The sequence below is a fragment of the Solanum lycopersicum genome, chromosome 2 (genome assembly GCF_036512215.1).
Source record: "Solanum lycopersicum chromosome 2, SLM_r2.1".
In the NCBI taxonomy this organism is placed as follows: Eukaryota; Viridiplantae; Streptophyta; class Magnoliopsida; order Solanales; family Solanaceae; genus Solanum; species Solanum lycopersicum.
In genome coordinates this window covers 58,293,754-58,320,864 of record NC_090801.1, presented here as the reverse complement: position 1 = coordinate 58,320,864, position 27,111 = coordinate 58,293,754, and the positions used below count along the sequence as shown (strand labels likewise).

At 33.0% G+C, this 27,111-nt stretch overlaps 4 protein-coding genes and 1 long non-coding RNA gene across 5 annotated transcripts; 1 reads left to right on the top strand and 4 right to left on the bottom strand.

Moving 5' to 3' along the window:
- Positions 1-449: 449 nt before the first annotated feature.
- LOC101249423 (senescence-specific cysteine protease SAG39) lies at positions 450-2,014 on the bottom strand. The gene is made up of 2 exons (XM_004232913.5): positions 1,421-2,014; positions 450-1,197 (listed from the first exon to the last, which is right to left on the bottom strand). Exons 1-2 carry the CDS (start codon positions 1,857-1,859, stop codon positions 611-613), a joined length of 1,026 nt encoding a protein of 341 aa, XP_004232961.1. The 5' UTR covers positions 1,860-2,014; the 3' UTR covers positions 450-610.
- Positions 2,015-5,628: 3,614 nt separating this feature from the next.
- On the bottom strand, positions 5,629-7,493 carry pip1 (phytophthora-inhibited protease 1). Its single transcript, NM_001247020.2, has 2 exons — positions 6,720-7,493; positions 5,629-6,343 (listed from the first exon to the last, which is right to left on the bottom strand). Exons 1-2 carry the CDS (start codon positions 7,171-7,173, stop codon positions 5,760-5,762), a joined length of 1,038 nt encoding a protein of 345 aa, NP_001233949.2. The 5' UTR covers positions 7,174-7,493; the 3' UTR covers positions 5,629-5,759.
- LOC138341799 (uncharacterized) lies at positions 5,867-8,642 on the top strand. The gene is made up of 2 exons (XR_011214743.1): positions 5,867-6,373; positions 7,348-8,642. It is a non-coding gene; the product is annotated as an uncharacterized lncRNA (long non-coding RNA).
- A 3,729-nt stretch (positions 8,643-12,371) lies between these two features.
- On the bottom strand, positions 12,372-14,031 carry LOC101249701 (phospholipase A1-IIgamma). Its single transcript, XM_004232914.4, has 2 exons — positions 13,288-14,031; positions 12,372-13,174 (listed from the first exon to the last, which is right to left on the bottom strand). The coding sequence occupies exons 1-2, from the start codon at positions 13,873-13,875 to the stop codon at positions 12,569-12,571; spliced, it is 1,194 nt and encodes a 397-aa protein (XP_004232962.1). The 5' UTR covers positions 13,876-14,031; the 3' UTR covers positions 12,372-12,568.
- Positions 14,032-23,883: 9,852 nt separating this feature from the next.
- LOC101249983 (phospholipase A1-IIgamma-like) lies at positions 23,884-25,411 on the bottom strand. Its single transcript, XM_004232915.5, has 2 exons — positions 24,711-25,411; positions 23,884-24,628 (listed from the first exon to the last, which is right to left on the bottom strand). The coding sequence occupies exons 1-2, from the start codon at positions 25,299-25,301 to the stop codon at positions 24,023-24,025; spliced, it is 1,197 nt and encodes a 398-aa protein (XP_004232963.1). The 5' UTR covers positions 25,302-25,411; the 3' UTR covers positions 23,884-24,022.
- Between the last annotated feature and the right edge of the window lie 1,700 nt (positions 25,412-27,111).

Here is a 27,111-nt window from a genome sequence, read left to right as displayed (position 1 = left end):
GCTTTAAGATTGTCTCATGTGAACTAGACATTAAATTTGTTCAAAACTTGACTTTCGATCCCAACTTTCTAATGCAAGTCCAGTTGTATTTCAATGACTTTCCTGTATTGGTTAAAGAAGATGCCAAGACAATATTCAGAGACTTACGTTACAATTGGATTGAACGATGTTAGCTTAAAAGTTATTTATGGACTCACGTTAACGGGATGTAAATTTAGTCTAAATTCTGTATTATTAAATAGTACTATTTAATTGTGAATATAGTTGTTTAAAATTGATATTGAAACTCAAAAACTTCTGCTTCACGAGAAATTGCATACGAAGAGAAAAATACAAGGTTGATTGTGAACATATTCTGGTGGATTAGATTTTTCAGAGGGCAACAAGGAGAAGTACCAAATCACAATATGTAGTTAGAGTGATTTCTTGAATAATGCAATAACACGATCTGAGTGTAATCTCATAGGTAGAATTTGAGAAAGATGACGTATAAACAAACCTTATCAAATGAGATGGTACGTAATAATAAAGATTGAAGAATAAGATAATACGATGGTACATAACTAAAAGAAGTACCATAAAACAGAGTTGTAAAATCCTCTGTCTAACACTAAGCAGTAGGAAAAGAAGCTCGAGTAGCAAGGCCACAAACTCCACCATCCACAACATCTCTAGCCATTCTCATATATCCACTTTCACCCCAATTTTCTCCCCATGAATTCTTCACCAACCAATAATTACTACTACCATCCTCACTTGTCCCATACCCTACCACTGTAACTGCATGATGTGAACTCTCCCCACATTCCCCGCTGAAAATTCCACCTTTGTAAAATCGAAATTTGTCGCTCCCAATATTTACACCTGCAGAAACTGGCTGAATTAGTACTGCCTGTAACAATGCTGATTCACTTGGATCCACTGTTTTGTAGCTCGAAATTGTTACTGCAGTTGATTCCGCCATTTTGCTATTACAACTTCCAGGAATTCCAGTGTACGGGTAATTTGATTCTGTTGTGAGCCCTCCGTTTTCGGCTATGTATAGAAATGCTTCGTTCCTGACGCCGCCTCCACAACCATTGTTGTTTCTGGACTCACAATCTAGAAGTTGTTGTTCAGATAGTGAAATTAAGTTACCAGTTTTTAGCTGGTTCAGTCCTTCTACTGCTGCTACCGCTGAAAATGCCCAACATGACCCTGCATTTTATAGTAGCTACTAGTAGTTTATCAATTTACAGTATGTTAGTTTGTGGTACTACCTACGTTTGCAAGGGAAATTTAGTCTAACCTGCTATAGTCAGATTATAGATTCAAAATTCTAGTCTTTTTAATTTATTGAGTTTTAAATTAAAATCCCGGCCTAATCAAATACGGTCATATAAATTGTGAATAGGAGAATGAACTTTGATTTGGGACTTACCACATTTACCCTGGTCCTTAACAGGAGTAACAGCACCCTGTTCTCTCCAGTTCCAACTATCAGGACTGGAATTTTCACTTTGGTAACTAAATGATTGCAAATTCGATGTCTTTGGAAGGAAAGATAGATTATATCTACCAACCATAGATTGAAACTCTTCATTCGTTAGATCTGCAAATTTATTGACGCCAAGCTGGTAAGAATGAGCAGCATCATTGTTGAATGCCTCGATAAATTCAACATTTTCTTTAAATATCTTCAATCGCTCTGCCTTTTCAACATCATCTTTGTATACGCGCCCATGGTGACTCATCCATTTTTCGTGCCTTTCGAGCATGGAATACACTTGCAAGTCACGAGCACTAGTGGCTCGGAAGCTGAGAGTTGCGACCACTAGTAAAAGTGCTACGAGGCTTAACCTGCAAAATTTCAATGCCATCGTGAAAATCTGAAACTATATTTGTTATGTGAAAATAAAAGATGAGGTATCATCAGAGTTCATGAAAATAATAATTAGTACAATATGAAAAAGGTATATATAGGTGTAAAGGTGAATTATTTTTTTTTTCTATAGACTTTACTTGCGCGTTCTCTTAATGATCATGATCTAAACATTGATGACCAAGTTCTTGTGTCAGTTCATTTTCTATAAGGGTCCACCTTCCTGTCTTCAGCTTTTTGGAGCTAATTATGCATGGATATGCATACTAGTAGCAAGTACTAGTACAATAATTGCAAACATTCCAAGCAAAGTTGAATTCAAAATTTTAATTAATAACTTATTTTAAATATAATATTTATAAATATTTAATAAACTTCTTAATACTAATACACTATTTGAATTTTGAGCAAAAGTTACTGGTTTGATCGAATCCGTACCCACCTTGTAACTCTGCCCCTGATATTTAGTATCCACGAGTGGAGTTTGAATAGAATAGCGTAAATGCAAAGCTTATCTTTATTTTGGAGAGACAGAGAGTTTGTTTTTAGTAGATTCCGGCTTAATTAAATCTTGTCAGTACACTAATCGTATGTTACTCCATCAAATTATCATCTAGCCTTAAAAAATTAATGTATGAACCGCTGTATACTAATTTTTGTTTTGTTTTATCTAAGAGATATTGCAGTTATGGGCTTTGCCTCTATCTGTTTCGCGACTCCAATATAAAATGTTTATGCTTTTATCTACTATCTATTACTGACCAGACAACAAAGGCAATTAATTTTCCTTTGAAAAGTCTCTATTCTGTACAGTGTTGAAAGGGACAAAATAGTCATTGTATGTGAAAGTTAATTAGAAATTTAAGGTTGTTAATACTTAGTAGTAGTCAGTTACACAGTTATTGAAGTTGTTAGGAGAGATAAGCAGCTCACTACACTCCATAATTGTATTCTTTTTGGAGTCCTTTGACAATGCCGTTAGAAGGCTAAAAAACACATTTTTTTAAAAAAAAAGAGGTGTTTGATAAAATAAATAAATAAAATTGCTTTAAGATGGAAATAGAAGTAGTTTTTTTGTCGCTAAAGAAGAAGAAATCTTTCTCTGATTCCTAAAAAAAAGTTGAAACGGAAGCAGAAAATTATTTATTATAAGATCAAAATATCTCTCATATATATATATATATATATATATATATATATATATATATTATTTCCCCCCCATATATTTCTTATTAATTAATTAAGATATCTCATAACTTTGGTAAAAGTTTTATTTTAGAATTATATTTTATTATTTTATATTTATTATCATTATTTTATATTTGATATTTTAAATTATATTTAAATCATCACATCAATAATATATTTTTTTTTGTATTTCTCTATGTATAATATTGTTGTAAAATTGAACATGTACATTTTAATTCAATAAAAATAAAAGTTTGATCAATTTTTTATAATAGATATTTAAAATAATTTCTATACATAAAATTATTTTCATGTAAAAAATATATTGGTACTTATTCTTTTTTTCTTTTGTAATTGATACTTCAAATTATTTTATTAAAAAATAGTCAAACGCAATTTGTTTATCAAATACACTTTTCACATGAATTAGGTAAACACAAATTATCTTCTTTTTTTTCAAAATCATTTTTTTGAAAATCTATTTTTGAAAAACGCTTCTAAAAATAAACATATTTTGGCAGAAATCCCAAACGCACTTTTATTCTGTTTTAAAAAATAATATTTCTTTTTTTTGGTAACTCAGGTCCGAAATTGTGGTCGTGGAAGGGGTCAGGTCTGAAGTTCCGGGTAGCTATCGGATCCTGGGTCAAAAATTTCCAATCCAAGGCGCGGATCAAATCTCTTATTCTTTGTATTTTCTATGGCGAATTTGGTCCTTTTTTATGAGTTATATTAGTATGGCAACATGGTTTAGATTAAGTGGATCATAATTTAACCTAATTTTTGTCCAGTTTAGTATAAAGTAAATTTGAAAGAGTCATGATACAACTCAGTTAAATTTAATCCATCTTAAATTCTCCAATTTCAGCCTAATCCGCGTGTTTTGTTACCCCTAGAAATAGTTTGCAAATTAAATTGTGGTCCTGAGCTATCTCTTTCTTAAATTGTTTCTTACGATCCTGCTTATTGAAGTTACCTAACTGATCGGAAAAGGAAGCAGTATATATCATTGACTAGTAAGTCATGAGAATATTGACAAACTATTTAAGTTCTAAGTTCCGACTTTGTCCACTCACGTTCACAAAGTAGGGAATGGGGAGGGGCGGACAAGAGGGGGAGCGGGTTTAAGACTATGTGGATTGGAGCGGGTTTAAGGTTGTGCGGTGCGGATTAGATGTGGGCCGGATTGAAGTAGTTTTTTTAAAAAAAAATATAGGACGGAGCAGACTATAGGTATATGTGACTTTATATGGTTTCAACTTAATTTTATCTTTTTATGTGTTATAAGAGTGATATAGCATTATTTATTAAGATAATTTTATTAAAACTACTAAAATGTTTAAGATTATAAATGGAAATAATTTAATAAAAAATAATATAATTTCTTACGGTTTTCTATTTGACCTCTAAAAAATAAAATTTTAAGTCACTATCCTATTATAGTAATACAAATTAATGAAAAAATGAGTTTTATCATCAAACATAACTAAAAAAATAAAATATTAAAAAAATTATGTGGAGCAGGTTCATGCGGGCTGGAGTGAGACGGGTTGAAGATGAAAAGAGTTGTTATACGGAATTGGGCGGGACAAATTAAAAATTTTACGCGTTAAGCTCAACTCACACCGTCCCCACCCTACGCTGCCCCATTGCCATTCCTATTAAAAAAAAGTAGGCATTAATTTTTTTCAGTTCTTTTTTATAGGAGTAATATAATTATGAAATTATATTATTCATTTCAGGAAAATAAAGACGACCAAGAAACTACTCTTGATCCACAAATATATATGTGAACTATTTATGATATTTGAAAGGAAAAAAGGTAAACAAAAGAAAAAAAATCTCCGCGTGAAAAGATAAATAGTGTAGGAGTTTTTTCTTTTCTTTTCCGAGAAGATTTTGAAGTGTTGCGTATACGTGAGTCAATAATCAAGTCAATGGTAAGATACATTGGCCAAGCAAGTTGAAAGCGAGTCCTTTATTTATTTATTTATTTTTAATTTCGTATCTAGAATTCACATTAGAGCTTTCATTAAATCTGAATAGGCTCATTCAGAGATAATGCTTCTAACATAATTTTTTCATACTCAAAACTCAAAACTCAAATTGAAGACCTTTGATTAAGGATGAAACACTTTCACTAATACACCATAACACATGTTGGTGAAAGCGAATCTTCTAATGCTTCTACTGATCAAATAAGTTCTATCAATGATTAGAGTGATAGAACTTATTTCACACACACGTGTTTTGTGGACATCCAAATCTTTTTACCCTTCTTTTTGACTACTAGAAATAAAGTTTTTCTTATAAAAAATAATATGTTATAAAACATATTCTCTCCACCGCTTTTCTCCATATCTATTGAACTAAATTCTCATTGAAATATTCAGAAACTTCCTAATTATTCGGTGTCAAAAACATTGCAATATTGTTTATTTTCTCACCATTTCAATTTAGTCAATTATTTAAATCTTATGAATTTCTCTGTTGAGAGAGTTCAGGTTAACAACGTAGCTCTTCTAAATCCGACCCAGGCTACAGCTGATATAAGTAACCATCACTGTTTGACTGTATCATTTTAAAAAAGAAAAATACTTCTCATTCATATATTGATTAATTTATTGTTGAAACACGAATTACAAGCTATAGCATTGGCAACTCTTCTACATAATATTAATAGCAATGCCTATTTTTTTGTAATATAAATTCAAACAGTAGGGAACGAAGCAACCTTTGCAATGCCACAATGGCCACCATCAACTCCAACATCTCTAGCAATTCTCATATATCCTTCCTCACCCCAATCACTCCCCCATGAATTCTTCACTATCCAATATTTTGTACCATCTTCTTCACTTGTCCCATAACCTATAACTGTCACTGCATGATTCAGTCTAGAATTACAACTTCCATCATATATTCCACTTCCGTACATATGAAACTCATCGTTAGCCGCAATACCAACAGAAATAGGTTGATTCACTACAGCTTTCAACAACGATGACTCGTCAGATGGTACGACTTCGTAGCCATTGATAGTAACTGCTGCTGGTTGTTCGGTCTTGCAAACATTTTGAGCTTCTTCATAAGGATAATTAGTCTCTGTGGTAATGCCCCCGCCATTGTTCTGAAGTAAGAAGTCGTAAGCGACAGTCATTAGTCCGCCCTCACAACCTTTGTTCTGCGTAGAGCAATCCAATAGTTGTTGCTCTGAAAGAGAGATTAGTTCGTTGTTTGCAATTTGATATGCTCCTTCTATAGCCGCGGCCGCAGAAAATGCCCAACAACATCCTGTACGTGTGATAGTTTATTTAAAAACAAGTACGTACCTAGTTTATACATTTTGAAATTGAACTTTCCATTTATAGTTACACATGATGGTTATTGGCATATAGAATTTTCAAGAGCACACATATATACTCTGTCTATTCAAAAATAGTGGTCACCTTTTAAAATTATAATTTAGATACTTAAAATCTAAATGAAAATTAAATAACAATAAGTAGGAATTGATCTTCTCGTATCAATATGACGAAAAAATACATGATATTAAGTTATATATTAAAATTCATATAGTTTGATTCTCGACAAGCATAACCAATATTTTAAGACGAACATACTTAACCACAACTCAAGTGAAACGAATAAGAATTTGAACTGGTCTTACCACATACACCTTGATCCTTGACTCCTGTGACACTCCCTCTCTTTCTCCAGTCCATGCTATTTGGAACTTCAGTCACACTATCATATTTAAAGGACGTTGTTGTAGCTGTTGATTCTTGCTGGGATAGTAATGAAGTGTCGAGCCCCATAAATGATGTTGTGAATTCCTCAGTGGTCAGATCAGCATATTTATTGATGGCTAGCTTATAACGTTGAGTTCCGTTCTTGTTGAAAGATTCGATGAACTCAACGTTTTCCTTGAATGTTTTGAAGCGGTGTTCTTTTTCTATATCATCTTTGTATACACGTCCATGATGAACCATCCAATTTTCATGCCTTTCAAGCATGGATAATTCTTTTAAGTTGCGGGAAGTTACTATAAAGGGATATAGGCTAAGAATGGAAAAAAGAAGAAGAACAACAGTAATATTCTTGAGGAAAAAATTGGAAGCCATTGATGGTAAATGGTAATGAAATATCAAAATAGGAACTAAGTTAAAAACTAAAAGAGAGGCTGAGTGAATAAGAACTTATCGATGTTAAGAGAGTTTATATAAGCGTAATATTGAGAATTTTAGCGTACAAGAAGTTCCAATTAAGCCTAAAATGTCAATCATTTCATTTTCCAGGAAAGATCAACCTATTATCACTTTTTGGGAGACTAGGACGACTTCAAGTCAGCTTAAACAATACAGAGTAATCTTTTTTTCTTTGCTTTATTTTTCCATCAAATAAATCACACGGTAAAGAAGTATGTAGGGAATATTCATATTTCAATTGATTGAGTATATGAATTCTATCTTTATTAGTGAGGGTTCGACTCCCTACCTTGTAATCAATTCCCTTATATATATTTCTTTTTTAAAAAATAAAATTTCTAGAAAAGATTCATATATATATATATTGAGCTATAATTGATTAATTAAGAAAATGTTTTTCCTTTAAAATTCTTATTTCAAGCAATACAACATAGCTCACTGCGTGATATCTGGACTACTAGACAAAAAAAAAAAGATAAAAGAAAAGACTATGTCGACATTCGACAATCGCTAAAAGGTCAACAATTATATTACTACTACGTAGGCCTGTAATTTTGCGCAATTGTTATGCTAATCTATTTCGTCACAATTTTATTCCTCGAAGGAACTGATGACAATGGGTAATTATAAATCGAAGGATATTATTGATGATTCCAAAAATCTGGGTCTACGTACTTTGCGTAGGAATCTTTGCTTCTCTTGGAATTTTTTCTGCAAGGTTTTTGTCAGATCCACTAATTGTTATGAAACATTAGACCAAGTCTTGCTCATGCATATGCTATAATATTGTGGAAGTCATCTTCATTTGATTTTTGATAATTTGCCCAATGAATTGATGGGAAAATAATATCTTCTCATCTTTTTCTCGTTAACTTTCACTATTGCATCAATTTACAAAATCTTTACTCAAGAAAAGCACCGAATTAATTCATTAAAGTATTACTAGCAACAATCATATTTTTTAATAAATTATCGTCAATTCGTAGCTAAATAAGATCAGTGTGTAATTTATATTATTTAGTTAGTGAATTTTGTCAATCACTTTAACTGTTTCTTGTTTTCTAGTAGTGTAGATGCTGGTTGTTGTGGTAGAACAAAAAGTACACCAGATATCTATATATATGCATTAAACTTGAAAAGTATAAAATAATATATGTAGAAGTTTTGTTATGAAAAAAGATCACTTAAAACTATTCAAAATCACTTTTTCAAACGACTCTCATTTTCAATGTGTATATGAATTGATGTTGGATATTTAACGAACTAATTAGACTGTTCTGATTAAAAGAAGATTCCACACCCTGATAGATATATATTGGAATTAGACGTTCTTTAATTCCACGGATCGAGTTTGGTAAATTCAAGGATTTTGTGTTTTTTTACTATTTCAAATGAAAAAAATTTATAAAAAAATATTTATTTATTTTTACTAGAGTAGAAATAATTTTTAAAATTAAAAATATTTTTTTGGGGGGTCGAGGATTGAAATGAAAGAATAATTTTTGAAGTTGAAAATATTTTTTACACAATTATGGTGCATTTTTTTGAACGAGAAAATATTTTTTAAAACAAATTTAGAATTTTTTTTGGAGGGGTTGGGGAGTGAGTGCTGTTAAGGTGGCTATGCCAAAGGGGTAGGAGTACAAAAATAAAATTTTGAAATTGAAAATATTTTTAAAAATAAACTTATTTTTTTGGAGGGGTGGGGATTGATAGGGTGTCTGGCCGAAGGGGGGGTTAGAGCTAAAAAAATAAAATTTTGAAGTTAAAATATTTTTTACAAACAAATTTAAATTTTTTTAGAGGGGATTGAAGGGGAGGGGGTTTAAAATATTTTTTAAAAATAAAATTAAATTGTTTTGAGGGTGGGGTCGAAGATAGTTATAAAAAAGATAAAATTTTAAAGTTGAAAATATATCTTAAAAATAAATCCAATTTTTGATTTTTTGGGAGGGGAGAGGGGGTCAAGGTTAGGAATAAAAAATATGTTTCCAAGTTAAAAAATACTTTTTTAAAAACAACCTCTTATTTTATTTTATTATTTTGGAGGGTGATGATGATGATGGGGTTTGATTTGAAGGTACCGACAAACTAAATTGATTTGTTTAATAAAAAAAAATTGTAATTTGAAGTTGAAAAATATTTTGAAAAATGATTTTCATAAATTCTGAAAGAAAGTGTTTTCTTCAAATTTGAGAATAATAAATTAATTTGAAAAATATTTAATTTAATCAGAAATAAAAAAATTGAAAAATATTTTTTATCATACAAAACACAGCCTTAATTTAATTAAAAATAAAAAAATAAAAAAATATTTTCCGTCATACCAAACACAACCTTATTCTATCTTGTTTTAACCTTCCACTTTACAAATACTTTAAGAATTAAGGTGTTTAGCCGGTGAATCTGCTTATTTAATTAAATAGCCGAAAGTTATTCTATCATGTGGAAAAAAATTAAAAATTTTGTTTCTTAAACAAAACAGAAACAAAAGCATAAAATTATTTTTCAATACAAAATTACCATTACCATTTATGCATATTTTACCGATATATTCATGGCCAATTAATTAATTATTAGCATATATCATATGTTTGGTCAAGTTTTATTTAAAAATTTCATTCTTCATTTTTACACAAACAATTCATTATTTTATTTTGTTTTATTTTTAATTAATTGATATATTATTATTCTATGTTTAATATGTGGACTAATTTTTTAAATTTATTTGGCTTAACTTTTTCAATATATTCAAATCATATGTTAATATTATATCAAAATTTCATATTTTCTTTGATTTATGTACCTATAATATTGATTGAAAATTTGCAATAGGTACTTTTTAATTAGTAAAAAAATAAATTATTTTTTAATAATTGATATTAAAATATTTTCTCTATAAAATAATATTATTATTGTTTAAAAAATATTGATAAATGTTAATTTTCCTAATTGGACTCTCAAAAGTATTTACATCTTTTTTAAATCAAACGCAAATATCATTAAACACAAATTATTGTTATTATTTTTAAAATTCAGTTTTCTGAAAAATTATTTGATAAAAATGCTTATAAAACTATATATTTTTATTCTTCTGGCCAAAAGAGGCTTAGAATTCACCTTTGATTAATTTGATTGGTCAGAATATATTTGTTCGCACATTTTGGTACTAGTAATACAATTGATTGATTGATTTGACTATGACATGCGACACCACTTGACACATGTCATGATCTCATTGGCTTGTCTATCCGATTTTAACAACCTTAATTTCCGTCCAATATTATTTGAATTTAAGAATCTATTAGCACCACAACTTTATAGGATTTATGATACACTTTAATATTTTAGATACTTGCGTTTGAAAGGGTTTAAAGAAACGTCTATATACCTGAGTCAATTGTCAAGCTAAGTCAATGGTTGTGTACATTGGTCAAGCAAGTTAAAGGCAACACTTCAAGTGGTTTATATGGATCAAATAATTTTTTTTAATTTTTTCGATGATTAGATTGATATTTTTATTTCACATAGATGTATCTCGTAAATATCTGAATCCGTCATGTATTACGTATGATATTTTTTTTTTTGTAACAATTTTCCAAGTAGCATGTTTAAGACCAAAAGATCAAAGGAAAATTTTGTACATTTGACATAACTTTAATTTATGACCACATCATCAAAAAATTTTCATTATTTTCTTAAACTTCATCGCAGATCAAATCAGACCATTCTTTATGAAACTAACGGATTAATAACTAAAAGAAGTTTTTTTCTTCAAAATTCTTACATGCTATGGAACATAGCCCACTGCATGAATCATGATGTCTCGATAGCTAAAGAAAAAGGAAAAAAAAAAGAAAAGAAAAGAAGATTAAGTCAACAATTTATAAAAGGTGAAAAATATATTACTACGTACAGTTAGACCATTTGTCGGATTGTTCGCGTGATTTTGTGCAAGGGCTATGTTAATCTATTTCGTTATATTATAATTTCATCATACGATACGTCCCTGAAAGAACTGTAGACTATGGTTCTTTCAATATAGAATCTAATTTCAAAATAATATTCCTATAGTTATTAGCAACATTTACACCAGTAGTTCAGAATCATTTCTGTAGGAGTACGACCTTGTGTATGAAAATTTAGGTGTGACAAAATCAGCACCTCAAGTTATTTAGGTGCGTTATTGACTTGCTCATTTAAAATGGTTTATTTTTTACAAATAATTCTATTTTAAGATGGTTTTAAATTTTTGCCTGGTTTTTAATTTTTTACCAGCATACACTTTGCTGTATCTGTCATTATGGGAAATAAAGTCCTGCTTGGCATCTTCGGACTTGTTCCAAATTAGACGTTCTTGTTCCAAATAGCTAATATTAATTGTACAAAAGTTATAATGGATCAAACGTGTACAACTTTCATTAGTGCGAGGTGCACTTTGTTAAAGTTGAACTATTTGCAATCATAACAAACTATATTGACTCCACTTTTACTTCTTTCACAAATCACAACTAGTTTTTTCCAATATGTGAATTATTAGCAGTTTAATATTCATGGCTATAAGTTATTTTTGTGTCTCACCCATCACACACACAAAAAAAAAGTACTCATTTTAATTGATTGCTTCTTTGTGGGCTTATCATTCCAGGGGAACAAATATAGGATATAGCCACCATCGTTGGTGAGCAATTCTTTTAATTTATTTTATATCGGCTCTATTGTGTATCTCATGTTTGGTGCCGTTGATCAGTCTAATAAGAGAACTATTTGAGGGAACTATATAATGTATGTATCAATTATAAATGCCTTCTAGTACTTAATTAGAAAACATGATAGATTTTTACCAATTTGATGTATGTTCCTTGGGAACTACTCTGCTTTTGTATACTAGTAAAAAAAAAAATAGACAAATTTTGTAGCTAAAAATCAAAATTAGTTGTTAGTCCTATTCAGTGAAGAATTATAAAAAAAAAAAGTCATCTACCTAACTAAGAGCATATATCTAGAGTTACCTGATATGATTATCTTAACATATTTTGCCTGAATTAATAGACTCAGAGAAATATCTATTTTTAAAATAATTTAACGCATATAAGTTCAGCACACACAAAAACTAAAAGAACTCATATCAAACATTAAAAGAAATATATCAACATACAAATATGTCCTCTATGATAAGAGGAATCAAATATAGTACCTACATAAATACTCCTATATAATATAATATAGGATGTGATTTTCCAAACAGCTTTCGAAATCCTTTTATTCAAACATTACACAAAAGAAAACAAAGCCACATTATTTAGGTCCCTTAGAAGTCATATTCATCGCGATCCAACATAAGCCAAGATCCATCTTCTTGTTGGACCATTCCTTTGTTTTTCTCAACCCACCACATCCCAGGAATACAATATTCGTCTTTCAGTATGTTCCACTGCTTATTAACAAGTGAAATATCACGATTCACCTCTAGTTTAAAACCTGCAAAAAGTCCTAAACCTTGAGTGCCAGCAACTCCATGCAAGTATGGCTCCAACAAATGCCAGCTAACATTTTCTCCAGGAGGTTTCACATAGGGAGATTTTGTTGTATCAATCATTAGCTCCTTCCCAACGTCAAAATATCCAATAGGTGGATACTTTGGTACAATATCCAATAAGTTGTGAATCCTCAAGATATGAAGATGCTTCAGTTTGTCAAATGTTGCCTTAAATTGGATATCTCCAACTTTAGGACTTGCGAATGCAAAAGCAGTCACTGGAAACTCCTTGCCGTTACTTGCTTTGTTGATTTTATTGAAAGCTATGTCAACTGCATTCATAGTTGCAAGTGATGCACCTAGGCTATGTCCCGTCACAGTTATGCTCACCTCTTCATCCTTATATTCCTCAACCAATCTTTTCACTTCTTTGATCACCTAAAACCAAGAAAAAAAATAATGATTATGAGACACTCCCTATTTAGCTTCAGTGCTGACAGTTTAATTATATCGAAAAAAACATGGAATATTATCTAATCAAGTTAATGTACCTGGTCTCTGACACTAGTTTTATTAAACTGTGATCGTGAACTTGCTGATGTATAAACATTATAGAAGCCATGATGCACCAAAGGTTTAAACAAAGGAAGCAAACCTCCAGCACCAAAAATTTTGGGTGCTGGGATGAGTAAAAATTGAAGGTCATTAACCCACTCCATCTTCTGTATAGTTCCTCTCCAATTAACCACAATGTCCCTCCTTCCTAGTGAAGCTTTACCCTCATCAGTAGCCACAGCAATGTATCCCATGAAATTTGATTCCTTACTCCATGCTTCTCTTGAAAATGATTTCACGATGAAACCATCGGGAAGAGGAATGGATGAGGTAGCATAGAAAAATTTGGTAACGCGATACTTGTTTGGGTCAAGTCCAACTTTAGTAAAGAAATTTTCCATCGAGTATCTGCTAGCTCCTGCATATTTGGATGCTCTCTCCATGATGAAAGTGTCATAAGTTGCCTGAGCCAATTCTCCGTAATGGATGATATATTTACGAAGATCAACAGCCAAGGGGTTCAATAACCCATTCCAATTGTTTTTCCCACCAAGTTCTTCCCATTTTTCAGCCATGCTACCCATATTTTTGTCTTTTTACTCTTTGTTTTTATTTGGTATTGTGAACAACATTAAGCCCGTGAATTTATAGTGAAGCAATTACTTCTTTGATCTCTAAGGTATCTTATGCATGAAACACGTTTTGAGTTTTACTTTTTTCTTTGTTAACAAGGTCATAATATCTATCGCAGTGCTAATACTAGTAATTATTGAATTTCTGAACTACATCCGTCCCCCCAATGCAATGTCACATACTCCTCTCGTTTCAAAAAGAACAACCAATTTCTTCTTAATTTTTTTTCAAAAAGAATTAATCCTTTTTATCTTTTTAATTTTTTACGTGACATATTTAATGTCACAAAAATTAAAGGATATATTTGATATATTTTTAAATTAGAATTACAAAATAAAAAAGTCTTTTCTTTTTGTTAAAATTCATGCTGAGTCAAATTAGATCAATCTTTTTGAAATTGTTGTGCGGAATTTGAGATAATACGAGAAAATATAAACGCGAAAAATAAGACAACAGATTTACGTGGTTCACCAACAAATTGGCTACGTCCACGGGAAGAGAGGGAGCAGTTTTATTATGGAGAGGCAAAAACAGAATTACAGAATAGGGTTTCCCATAGCGTCTATATATAGTGCTAAGCTACGCCCTAACAGGCTTGGGCCCAACATACAGAATCAACAGAAAATTAAGGGCCCAATACAACAACATTGTATACCGTCGGCCCGGGGGCGTCTCCGCCCCCCCGGACCCCCAGGCCAGGGGGCGCGTCGCCCCCCTGGACCCCCCGACTCGCTGACCGGGCAGCGAGACCCCCGTCCTTTCTGTTTGTAGCGGGTCCGATTCAAGGCATTCAACAAATCTCCACCTTGACTTGAATTCTCCGAACAGATTCTTCAGACGCACTATGATAGTGCCAAGCCTCCCCCTCTTCCTCAGAGTTGCCCCGCAGGGCAATTAACAGCTTCTGATGTTGAGCAAGTCCAAACAGTGTTGAAACTTGCTCTGTGGAACCGGCTTTGTGAACATATCAGCAGGATTATCAGCAGTTCCTACTTTCTTCACCTTGATTCTCTTCTCACTTCTTAGAAAATGATACCTTACGTCAATATGCTTGGTTCTCTCATGATGGACTTGATCCTTGGCTAGACAAATTGCGCTCAAACTGTCACAATACACCGTAGCCTGATCATGATGCAGACCAAGATCACTAACCAGCCCTTTCAACCAAATCCCTTCTTTTGCAGCCTCTGTCAAGGCCATGTACTCCGCTTCCGTAGTAGACAAAGTCACTGTAGGTTGCAAAGTTGCCTTCCAACTGACGACAGATCCTCCAAGGGTAAACACATAGCCAGTCATCGATCTTCTTGTGTCAACATCTCCAGCATAGTCTGAATCAGAATAGCCAGTAACCAAGCACTGAGTATCACCTCCATAAATGAGACCAACGTCAGATGTACCTCTAAGGTACCGGAAAATTCTCTTCACAGCCTGCCAATGTTCTCTCCCTGGTTGTCCCATGAATCTGCTCACTACACTGACTGCATGTGCTAAATCTGGCCTTGTACAGACCATAGCATACATCAAACTTCCTACGGCACTGGCATAAGGGACTCGTGACATATACTCCTTCTCTTCTTCTGACTGTGGAGCGAACATGGCAGTGAGATGGATATTGGCAGCACTGGGGGTATCAATGGGCTTAGATGAAGACATGCCAAACCTCGCCAAGACCTTCTGAATGTAGCTTCTCTGTGACAAGAAAAGTTTCCTTCTCTCTCTGTCTCTAATGATCTCCATCCCTAAAATCTTCCGAGCGGCTCCCAGATCCTTCATCTCAAACTCAGCACTAAGTAAACCCTTCAGCTTCTGAATGTCATACTTCTTCTTTGCAGCTATCAACATATCATCTACATAAAGCACCAGATAGATGAATGAATCATCATTGAGCCTATTGTAGTAGACACAACAATCATATGAGCTCCGAGTATAGCCCAACTTCACCATATAGCTGTCAAACCTTTTATACCACTGCCTTGGAGACTGCTTAAGTCCATATAAGGACTTCTTCAACTTGCAGACGTGATTTTCCTTCCCTGGAACTTGGAAACCATCCGGCTGAGTCATGTATATCTCTTCCTCCAACTCTCCATGTAGAAACGCTGTCTTCACATCAAGTTGTTCAAGCTCCAGATTCTGATGTGCAACTATCGCTAGTAACACTCGGATGGAAGTATGTCTGACCACTGGTGAGAAGATCTCATTATAGTCCACTCCCTCTCTTTGGTTGAAACCTCTGGCAACAACCCTGGCTTTATACTTGACTCCTTCTGCTGGTGATATCCCTTCCTTCTTCTTGAAAACCCATTTGCAAGTAATAATCTTTCTCCCCGAAGGCTGTATGACCAGATCCCATGTCTGATTCTTGTGTAGGGACTCCATCTCATCTCCCATAGCGGCAAACCATTTTTCAGAATCAGAACTTAAAATGGCTTCTTTGTAAGTAGACGGCTCAGATGTATCTACCTCTTCAGCAACCTGCAGTGCATAACCCACCATGTCCTCAAAACCATACCTCGTAGGTGGCCGAACTCCAACCCTCCTTGGCCGATCTTGAGCTATACTCTGATGGATATCTGATGGCATAGATTCTGGAATATCAGTTTCAGTCTGTGGCTCTTGATCCTCCTCTTCAGGTTCCTTTAAATCGCTCTCGTTCTGAATGACTTGAAACTCCACCTGTTTGTCAAGACTCCCAGTTTCTGACGTAGTTGTAGGCTTCACAATGGTTCTAAGCAGAGGACTTTCATCAAAGACAACGTTCCTGCTCATAATAACCCTCTTTTCTGCTGGAGACCAGATTCTGAAACCTTTCACTCCATCTCCGTAGCCCACAAATACTCCCTTTTTAGCTCTTGGTTCTAACTTACCTTCACTGACGTGATAGTAAGCCGTACAACCAAAAGCTTTCAGATTTGAATAATCAGCAGCTTTTCCAGACCACATCTCCATAGGTGTCTTGCACTGTATACCTGTATGTGGTCCGCGGTTAATCAAGTAGCAAGCTGTACTAACCGCTTCTGCCCAGAATCTTCTATCTAGCCCAGCATTAGAGAGCATGCACCTTGCTCTCTCCAGAAGTGTTTGATTCATCCGCTCAGCTACACCGTTCTGCTGTGGTGTATTTCTGACTGTGCGATGTCGAGCAATCCCTTCATCCTTACAGAATTGATCAAATTCAGACCAACAGAATTCCAGCCCATTATCAGTTCGCAACCTCTTGATCTTCTTCCCTGTTTGATTTTCCATCAAAATTTTCCACTCCTTGAACTTCTGGAAGGCTTCACTTTTATGCTTCATCATGTACACCCAAGTCATCCTTGAGTAGTCATCAATAATGGACACAAAAAATCTGCAGCCTCCCAAAGACTCAACACGGCATGGACCCCAGCAATCAGAATGGATATAATCAAGTGTGCCTTTTGTTCTATGAATGGCCTTTGGAAACTTGTTGCGATGTAGTTTTCCAAAAACACAATGTTCACAAAACTCTAGGCTCTTAACCTTATGACCAGCAAGTAAATCCTCCTTTGACAGAATTTGCATCCCTCTTTCACCCATATGACCAAGTCTTATGTGCCATAACTTAGTCATATCCTTCTGGTGAAATTCTGACGATGCAACATGGGCTGAACCTGTAACCGTGGAACCTTGTAGAAAATACAAAGTACCACGCATGACACCTTTCAGAATCAAATTTGAACCCTTCCAGACCCGCAAGACTCCATCTTTTCCCGACCAGCTGAATCCCTTGCTGTCCAAAAGACTGAGAGATATCAGATTTTTCGTCATCAATGGAACGTGCCTGACCTCGTTCAATGTGCAGAAGCTACCGTCATGTGTCCTTATCTTGATCGAGCCTGTCCCAACCACCTTGCAGACAGAACTGTTGGCCATCGAGATGCTGCCTCCGTCTACCTGCTCATAAGTCGTGAACCACTCTCTCCTAGGACAGATGTGATAGGATGCCCCAGAATCAAGAACCCACACATCTGAATGATGAGTGTGCTCATCCGCAACTAGGGCAATATCTTCTTCAGAATTGGTGTCTTCTTCAGCAACAGCAGCAGACACTGATTGTTTTTCCGATTGCTTCTTCTTCTTCGGACAATCAAATTTCCAATGTCCCTTCTCCTTGCAGTAATTACAAACATCATCCGGCTTTGCACCCTTCGACATCGGCTTATTTTTCTTTCCGCCGTTTTTCCTTCCCTTTCTGCTACTGGTGAACAGACCGGAAGGCTGTATGTCCGTACTTGTGCCGTTAGCCTTATGCCGTAATTCCCTGCTATGAAGGGCTGATCTGACTTCTTCCAGTGACACAGTATCTTTCCCAACAATGAACGATTGAACAAAATTCTCAAACGACATTGGGAGAGATACTAACAGAATCAGGGCAGCATCTTCATCCTCGATCTTCACATCGATATTACGCAATTCTAATAACAAAGTATTCAATTGCTCTAAGTGTTCCCTGAGTTGTGTACCTTCAGCCATTCGTAAACCGAATAGACGTTGTTTCAGAAGCAGCTTGTTGGTTAGAGATTTTGTCATGTACAAACTCTCCAGCTTCAACCACAGACCAGCAGCAGTCTCTTCATCCGAGACCTCCGTGATGACGTCATCCGCGAGACACAGCATGATCGTCGAGTGCGCCTTTTCCTCCAGAATCGCCATCTCAGGAGTAACGACGGCGTTCTTGTCTTTCGACAACGGCGCCCAGAAGCCTTGCTGTTTCAACAAGGCCCGCATCTTGATCTGCCATAAACTGAAACTGTTCCTCCCTGTGAATTTGTCGATTTTCACGTTCAAAGCAGACATCTCGAATTCTCCAAGAACACCGATTAACCGAGAGGCTCTGATACCAATTTGTTGTGCGGAATTTGAGATAATACGAGAAAATATAAACGCGAAAAATAAGACAACAGATTTACGTGGTTCACCAACAAATTGGCTACGTCCACGGGAAGAGAGGGAGCAGTTTTATTATGGAGAGGCAAAAACAGAATTACAGAATAGGGTTTCCCATAGCGTCTATATATAGTGCTAAGCTACGCCCTAACAGGCTTGGGCCCAACATACAGAATCAACAGAAAATTAAGGGCCCAATACAACAACATTGTATACCGTCGGCCCGGGGGCGTCTCCGCCCCCCCGGACCCCCAGGCCAGGGGGCGCGTCGCCCCCCTGGACCCCCCGACTCGCTGACCGGGCAGCGAGACCCCCGTCCTTTCTGTTTGTAGCGGGTCCGATTCAAGGCATTCAACAGAAATGAAGGAAGTATTTTCGATGGACGCACCCCTTGAGTCTCTAACTACTGGTTATGAATCTTTAGAGCCTTCGCCTCATTTCACTACAGAAAATATGAAATTCTTCTCCTCTTCTATAGTGTTTTTTTTTCCAAATGTGTATATTGTGATTTCTCTCCGCCATTTAAGTTCACTAGAGTTCTCTAAGTTGCATTTCCGCTATGAGGAAATCCTATCCTGTATTTATGAACCAGTTTCTTAAACACTGTACAAGATAATCGCTTTAAAAACTCGAGACTATGTAGATCCAAACTCCAAGAAGGGAAAAACCACATCAAAGTTTTTACTAATTCAAGATTTACAACTTAGTTAATCTATAAACTTAACACTATAAACTCCCTTTCAATTAACTCTAAACCAATTTTCTATTTTCAGAGAAGTCAAAATTGCTTCTAGTTACAAAAAAACTCACAAACTCTTCTTCTATCTTTAACCTCAAGAAGTCAAACTCACTCTAACCTCAAGAAGTCAAACTCACTTTTCTTGTGACTCTCTCTCTCACTTCTTTCTGGACATTGATTCAAGCAACGAATTAATGTGATTCAACGAAGTTCTAACTCAAGAACTTTTTTTGTTCTCTCTTTTTCTAACTACCCTAAGCCCTCACGATATTTCTCTCTTTCTCTCTTTAGCTCTCAACTCTCTCGTGAAAGTGAAGACTGATCTCCCTTTCTCTTGCCTCGTCTTTATATTGAAAAGAATTAGCTGTAAATTAAACTTATTCTTTTCCCTCTTGAACTCATCTTTCTTGTTTTCCGTTTTTGTATTGAATACGTGACTTTCCTCTTTTGACTTGAATTGCTCCTATACGCGGACTCTTCTTTTTATCCTGCTTTTTAATTATTTGCTTCCCGCCTTTATCATCCTCTTTGAATCCTGGTTCTAGATAGATGAACCTGCTTCATACATTTCTGGGCAGAGCGAGATGGTTGAGGTTCGATCTAGCTAGCTCGAGCATTAATATTGTTGTTACAATTTATAATCCGTTGTTAATTATCAATGGCGCATATCTTTGTATCGTATGTGAAAAGTATAATATTCACAATCAGACCAATAAATTTTTTTCTTATTTGATCTATTGACAAAGATTGACAAACTTTATTTAAACTCAAATATAACTAGTATCTATTTTGTTCGGCCACATATTTAATTTTTTTGAAAATAATGCAACATGCCCAACACCTGTCCCGCCACACATGGTGTTAAACCCGCTCCATTGTGCACAGTCTAAATTTCGCTTGAGGATGATGTAATTGGACCATGAACTTAAATTAGATTTGAAGGGTGTCACTCACTTTAATTTACATATGATTTTAAATTTGTGTTGCAAGTTTATCAATTTGAAGCTTAATTTCAGATTTCAAAATTTAACTCTTGATTCAAAGTCTTATGAAACTTTATGGATATTCTTTTTAAAAATTCTATTGGAGCTGTCAATATGGGCTGATCTATTTTATTCGATCTAATTCATAAAGATTTTAAAATTTAACGAATCATGTCAGGCTAACTCATTTTTAGTGTGGATCAAATTATGATCGATCAGCTCACAAGTATATGGGCTATGAATTTTGCCGAGTTAATCCTCTTTTCTTAAAAGTATATTTTTTTTATAATTATTTATATTAAATTTTAATTAAAAAATATTAGCATAAATTTTGATATGACAATATCACATAGTTACTACTTCTATGATTTTAAATAAAAATATAAATAACTAAATGGAAATATTAGCCTAATTATTTTCTAGTAATCATAACAAAACACAAAAAATATGACTGTATTCCACAGGCTACGGGCCTATTTAGTGATTCCTTAGAAAATTTAAAGAATTTTTATTTTATGTAGTACATATTTTTTAAATATAATTTGTATTTAAATTGTAATATTTTGAACTTTAAACAGATTTTGAGTTTAGACTCTTATTATTTTTAATATTTTATTTTATTTTTATTTTTTGATTAATTTTTATTTGGCCCACGTATCAACCCTATCTATATTTTTCAAGGCCACAAATCGACAGACTAAAAAATTATTTTCTTAAATAAGATTAAAAAATCGTAGTCCAACTCTATCAAATAACAAGTTAGATCAGACTGACCCAACGAGCCAAGATCATATTAACAATTTAAAGTTTAATATAACTCGTTAAAATCAACTTTAGATATTGTTGAATGAAGTCGTGAATGTTAAAAAAGCCTTATTATGAATTTTTATTTTATTTTCTTACTGAAGTTACTACTACTATTTTCAAAAAAAATGTGTGTAATGCAACAACCAATTAAAAGATTCGAGCAATAATAACTGACCCAACAAATATACTCCATCCCAATAGAATCACAAATTTGATATTGAAATTTCACAAAACTTAAATGAAAGATTATGAAAAGATTTTGTGTCGGGAAATTCTGTCTGCTTGTCAGAAGTGGATAAAACTTAAATAACAACGTCCAACTATAGTCTCATAAAATATTTATTAAATTTGATATAAGTTAAATCTATATTACTAGTCTAAAATTATTATTGATTTTTAACACATTTGATGTTCCATAACTACAAGTCCTAATCAAGTATATTGAAAGACAATATCGCATAAAATTCATTTGGTATACGATATGGCCATACATTTCTAGGTCTAATTCGACTTTAGTGAAGAGGAGTTCCTTCAAAATTCAATAAGATCTTGTCAGGCGTCTAGAATCAATCTTTAAATAAATATTATTTTTTAACGTGAAAATATAAGAAGTTGTTACATTTATGCTATTTAATTTCTTAAAAATGTGAAGGTATTAATTACTAAGTATTATTTTAATAGTCAATTTGTTTTAGCTATTCCTTTTCAGGAGAGATCATCATATTTATAGAGCATAAATTAAGAATATCGACAATATAACTTTTACTGAAAAAAATTATATAAAAATAAAAATATATACATATTTAAAAAGGAAGAGGACTCGAAAAAAGTTGAGGGCTCAAACAATTCTCTTTAGTTGCTTTATGGTTAAGCCGCTGCTCTTACTTCCACATGCTTTGACACTTTCTAAAATGAAGTGTTGTAACTAAGTAGCTCCAGCTAATTCCCCATATTGAATGATATATATATATTTTTTTGATTAAATTAGTGTTTGATTATAGATTTTTAATAATAAAAAAATTAAAAAATTAGTGTTTTTCTAAAGATAAAATATAAAATATAATTTATGAATATTTTAAAAACTATTAAAAATATTCATATGTTCGACATAATATTATCATTTTTATAATTAACTAAATAGTATATTGTCCTAAAATCACAATACAGTATTTTGATAAAAAAAAATTTAATAACACAATTATTAGATATTATAGTTTGTTAATTACAATTAATTACGAATATCTATGATTAAAATAAATAGATTATAACAATGGTATTCATTAATTATTCTTCGATATAAAAAAATTGATTAATTTATTCTTGTGTGATTTCAAATTTCTTCTTCAATCTCTGTTATTTCTTTTCTTTTTTTTTCAAAAAAGAATAAATAAATTTTGTCCCACCACCCCTGCATTTTCCTATTGCAGTTACTTGCTTTTTGGCTTTTTTTCAAGAAATGTGACAAATTGGCATTTCCAGTTCTGCAATAAAAAAGCAGAAAAAGATTTCTTTCTTGTCTGGTAAGTTTTACTTTTTACATTTTACCATCTTTTGGGGTTTTGGATTTTTTTTTTTTTTAATTGCTTGCAAATTCAGTTATTCCCTCATCATCTTCTCTTTTTCTTTTTTTGATGGTTTGGCTTGTGAAGTGCATCTCCAATCCAAACATCAAATTTTACATTAAATTTGGTGTCAACATTATTTTGGTCCTTACTACACTAAATTTTACATCATAAAGGTATATTTTTATCTCTTTTCATTACAAATTCTTTCGAAAACATTCTCCGTAGTAATTCATAGTGAATGTCAATTACTATTTTATTGAACGTTTAATATTCAAAAAGTGAATTGATATGATGAATAGTGTTACACCAGATTTGATGTAAAATTGATGTGGGTTGAACCTCAAAATATCAAATTTTACACCAAATTTAGAATTAGGTGTAAAATTTGATGTTGAATTGGAAATGCTCCTTTTTTAAAAAAATACATAACTCAACTCTTAACAAACTAAAATATTGACATTTTAAAGAAATAATGAAACTTTTGCCACGAGATTCTATTAGAAGCTAAAATATTGTCATTTTGAAAAATTTTCCTTTTATTTTTGTATAACTTAACGTAAATGTCATAGTGTAAAACCTAAAGTTATAGGATTGGCTTCAAAGTTCTAGGATTGGGTAAAGGTATATAGTCACCCATTTTAAGGATCACGCAGCCCATTCTTCCAATTTGGCCTGTGACCCAACTCAGGATAGAAATTAGCCCACCAAGCCTTACCATTTGGGTCAGACCAACATCCTACTACATTGATGCTCATATATAGTGTATATATATATATATTTTTTTTAAAAACAACTTTGAACATAATTTGCACAGATAGACCGCCTAATCAACTAGAGATGTATATGAATTTTCTAACTTTTTTTTGTAACTATAGTTTGCATCAATATGTAGACTAAAAAAGGTTGTCCATTTTTTAATTAACTTAGAGCAAGTTAATTAACTGACAAGAACTCATATTGTTGTTATAAAGGAACCATAATACGATTTGCATATATAAAAAATAGGATGCGGTTTCCCCATGCTGAGGAAAACCTTTTATTCAAACAATACATGAAATAACAAAACAACAATTTGAAATCCAACTGCTTTGATCTCTCAGAACTCATACTCATCACGATCCTGGAGAAGCCAAGTTCCATCTTCTTGTTGAACCATTCCTTTGTGCTTCTCAGACCACCAAAGGGGAGGAATACAATGTTCATCTTTCAGTACGTTCCACTGTTTGTTCACAAGTGAAATATCGCGATTCACCTCTAGTTTAAAACCTGCTAACATTCCTATTCCTTGAGTCCCAGCAATTCCATGCAAATATGGTTCCAATAAATGCCAGCTCACAGGTTCTCCTGGAGGCTTCACATACGGAGATTTTGTCGTATCAATCATTATCTCCTGACCAACGTCAAAATACCCGATGGGTGGGTATTTCGGAACAATATCCAATACATTATGAATCCTCAAGATATGAAGATGCTTCAGTTTGGAAAATGCATTGAGAAAATTGACATCTCCAACTTTAGGGCTTGCGAATACAAAAGCAGTCACTGGAAACTCCTTGCCATTACTTGCTTTATTGATTTTATTGAAAGCTATGTCAACTGCATTTAGAGTTGCAAGTGATGCACCTAGGCTGTGTCCAGTCACAGTTATGCTCACCTCTTCATCCTTATATTCCTCCACCAATCTTTTCACTTCTTCCATTACCTAAAAGGAAATAATGAATTGAATTGTTAGATCGAATCTATAGGTAATATATGAAGTAAAAGCATTAACATGATGCGCGCACCTGATCCCTAACACACGTCTTATTAAACTGTGATCGTGGATTTTCAGTTGTATAAATGTTATGGAAGCCATGATGCACCAAAGGATGAAACAAAGGAAGCAAACCTCCATCACCAAATACTTGGGGTGCTGGGACAAGTAAAAATTGAAGGTCATTAACCCACTCCAATACTTGCAAAGTTCCTCTCCAATTAATCACAATATCCCTCCTTCCTAATGAAGCTTTACCCTCATCAGTAGCCACAGCAATATATCCCATAAAATTTGATTCCTTACTCCATGCTTCCCTTGACAATGATTTCGTTATGAAAGCATCAGGAAGTGGCATGGATGAGGTAGCATAGAAATATTTGGTTACACAATACTTTTTTGGGTCAAGTCCAACCTTAGTAAAGAAGTTTTCCATAGAGTATCTGCTAGCTCCTGCATATTTAGATGCTCTCTCTGAAATGAAAGTGTCATAAGTTGCTTGAGCCAATTCTCCGTAATGAATGATGTATTTACGAAGATCAAGATCCAAGGGGTTTAATAGCCCATCCCAATTGTTTTTTCCACTAAGTTCCTCCCATTTCTCAGCAAATATGCAAGCCATTATTCTTTTTCTTGATCTTTTATGTTTTTTTCACTCTTTGTTTTGTTCTCCCCTTGGTATGTGATCAACGTTAAGCCCTTGAATTTATAGTGCAACTTTGTTTCCATCACGCAGAACAATAATTGAAAAATGGCCAAGCAATAATACTAAAAATTACTAAAAAATTCTAACTAGAAAGCTGTACCCTTATCATCACCTTATGGGCATAAACATATATAGAGCTGTCACATATAGGGATGGAAATATACAGAGGTAAGGATAAAACTGCACATATACTCTTCTTGGTTAAAATGAATAAATTAAATCTGTCACAAGTTAAAAAAAACATGTCAAATTGGAGGATCTAGATTAAATTTGGACGTTTTAAAATGAGTTACAAGTTAATTCACCCGACTCTTATCAATAAGTTCATTTATTTTTGGTTCTATAATTTGTTTGATTATCAAACAAAACTAATACTATTTATCTCACCGCCATATATCAATGATTCAATAAATAAATAGGCATATCAATCTTTTGCAGATTAGAATCGTTTCCCGTGTTTCTGAAGGGTTTAAACTTTGTCATTATTGATACTTTATGTATGTTTTTGTAAGTAACTTTTCTTGAGTTACCAAATCATAGTTACTATATAAATTTACATGTAGCAGAGTCTTTTCTTGGTGGTAATTATATTGAATGTATTTAGCATTTAGAAACTGTAATCTAAAATGAATTTACACATTTGTGGCTATAAATTATTATCTAGTAAAGTAAATATTTTAAAATTAAATTACTTCTATATATAGAAATATAATACTCTCTCTGTTCATTTTTAATTGTCATATTGCGTTTTTCAAAATTCAATTTGAGTAATTTTCAAAATAATATTAGATTACATTAACTTGATATTTTAAATGAAGAATTTACATATTCAAAAATTATACGAAAGTATCATAAAATATAATTTTTTTGCATATCAATATAATAAAAAAATATAATATAAACTGTTAGTGAAAAATCTTATTATTCTACTTTTAACAAAAATATCATGATAATTAAAAGTAGAGGAAAAAAATAATATTTTTTATAAAAAGAAAAAAGAAAACACGTGATAGAGTAGATCGTAAAACTTTCTTGGAATACGTAATCCAATCATTCATGTAGGAGATCATATTGATATTGTAAAAAAATACTTTGAATTATTAGTGCGTTGAATTAAAAAGCTTATCTAGTGACTAGTAATACCAATCTACCCAATAAGCTAATCCTTTCATGGCAGGTCAGAAAAATAAAAATAAAATAATGAGTAACTCAGAAAATCAATATGCCATATGGGACATACAACTTGTCCCGATTTAAGCACGTGGGGGATCATTGAAATATTTAAGAGCCTGTTTGGCTCAGCTTAAAAGCTGGTCAAACTGATTTAAAAGCTGGTTTTTGACTTATTAAGTTGTTTGGCAATACTCAAAATAACTTATTTTAAGTTAAAAAAAAATTATTTTAAGCCAAAAGTTAAAAGCTGGGATAGGAGTGTTTTTTTTAGCTTATAAGCTGTTTTAAGTTGACCACATTTTTATCTTTTTGTGCTTAATATTTTTGTACAATCTCCAAATTACCCATATAACTCTAACATTTCTTTCTTCCATTTTTACCTTTTCACGTTTGACATAACAACTTCAGCACTTTTATCCAAACGCATAACTGCTTATTTTAAAAATAAGTTTCAGCACTTTTAAAAGTACTTTTTTAAAGTTGCTTTTATTAAGCCCATCCAAACGGGCCCTAAGTCAAGCAAACTGAAATAAAATATTTCCTTTATTTCAAA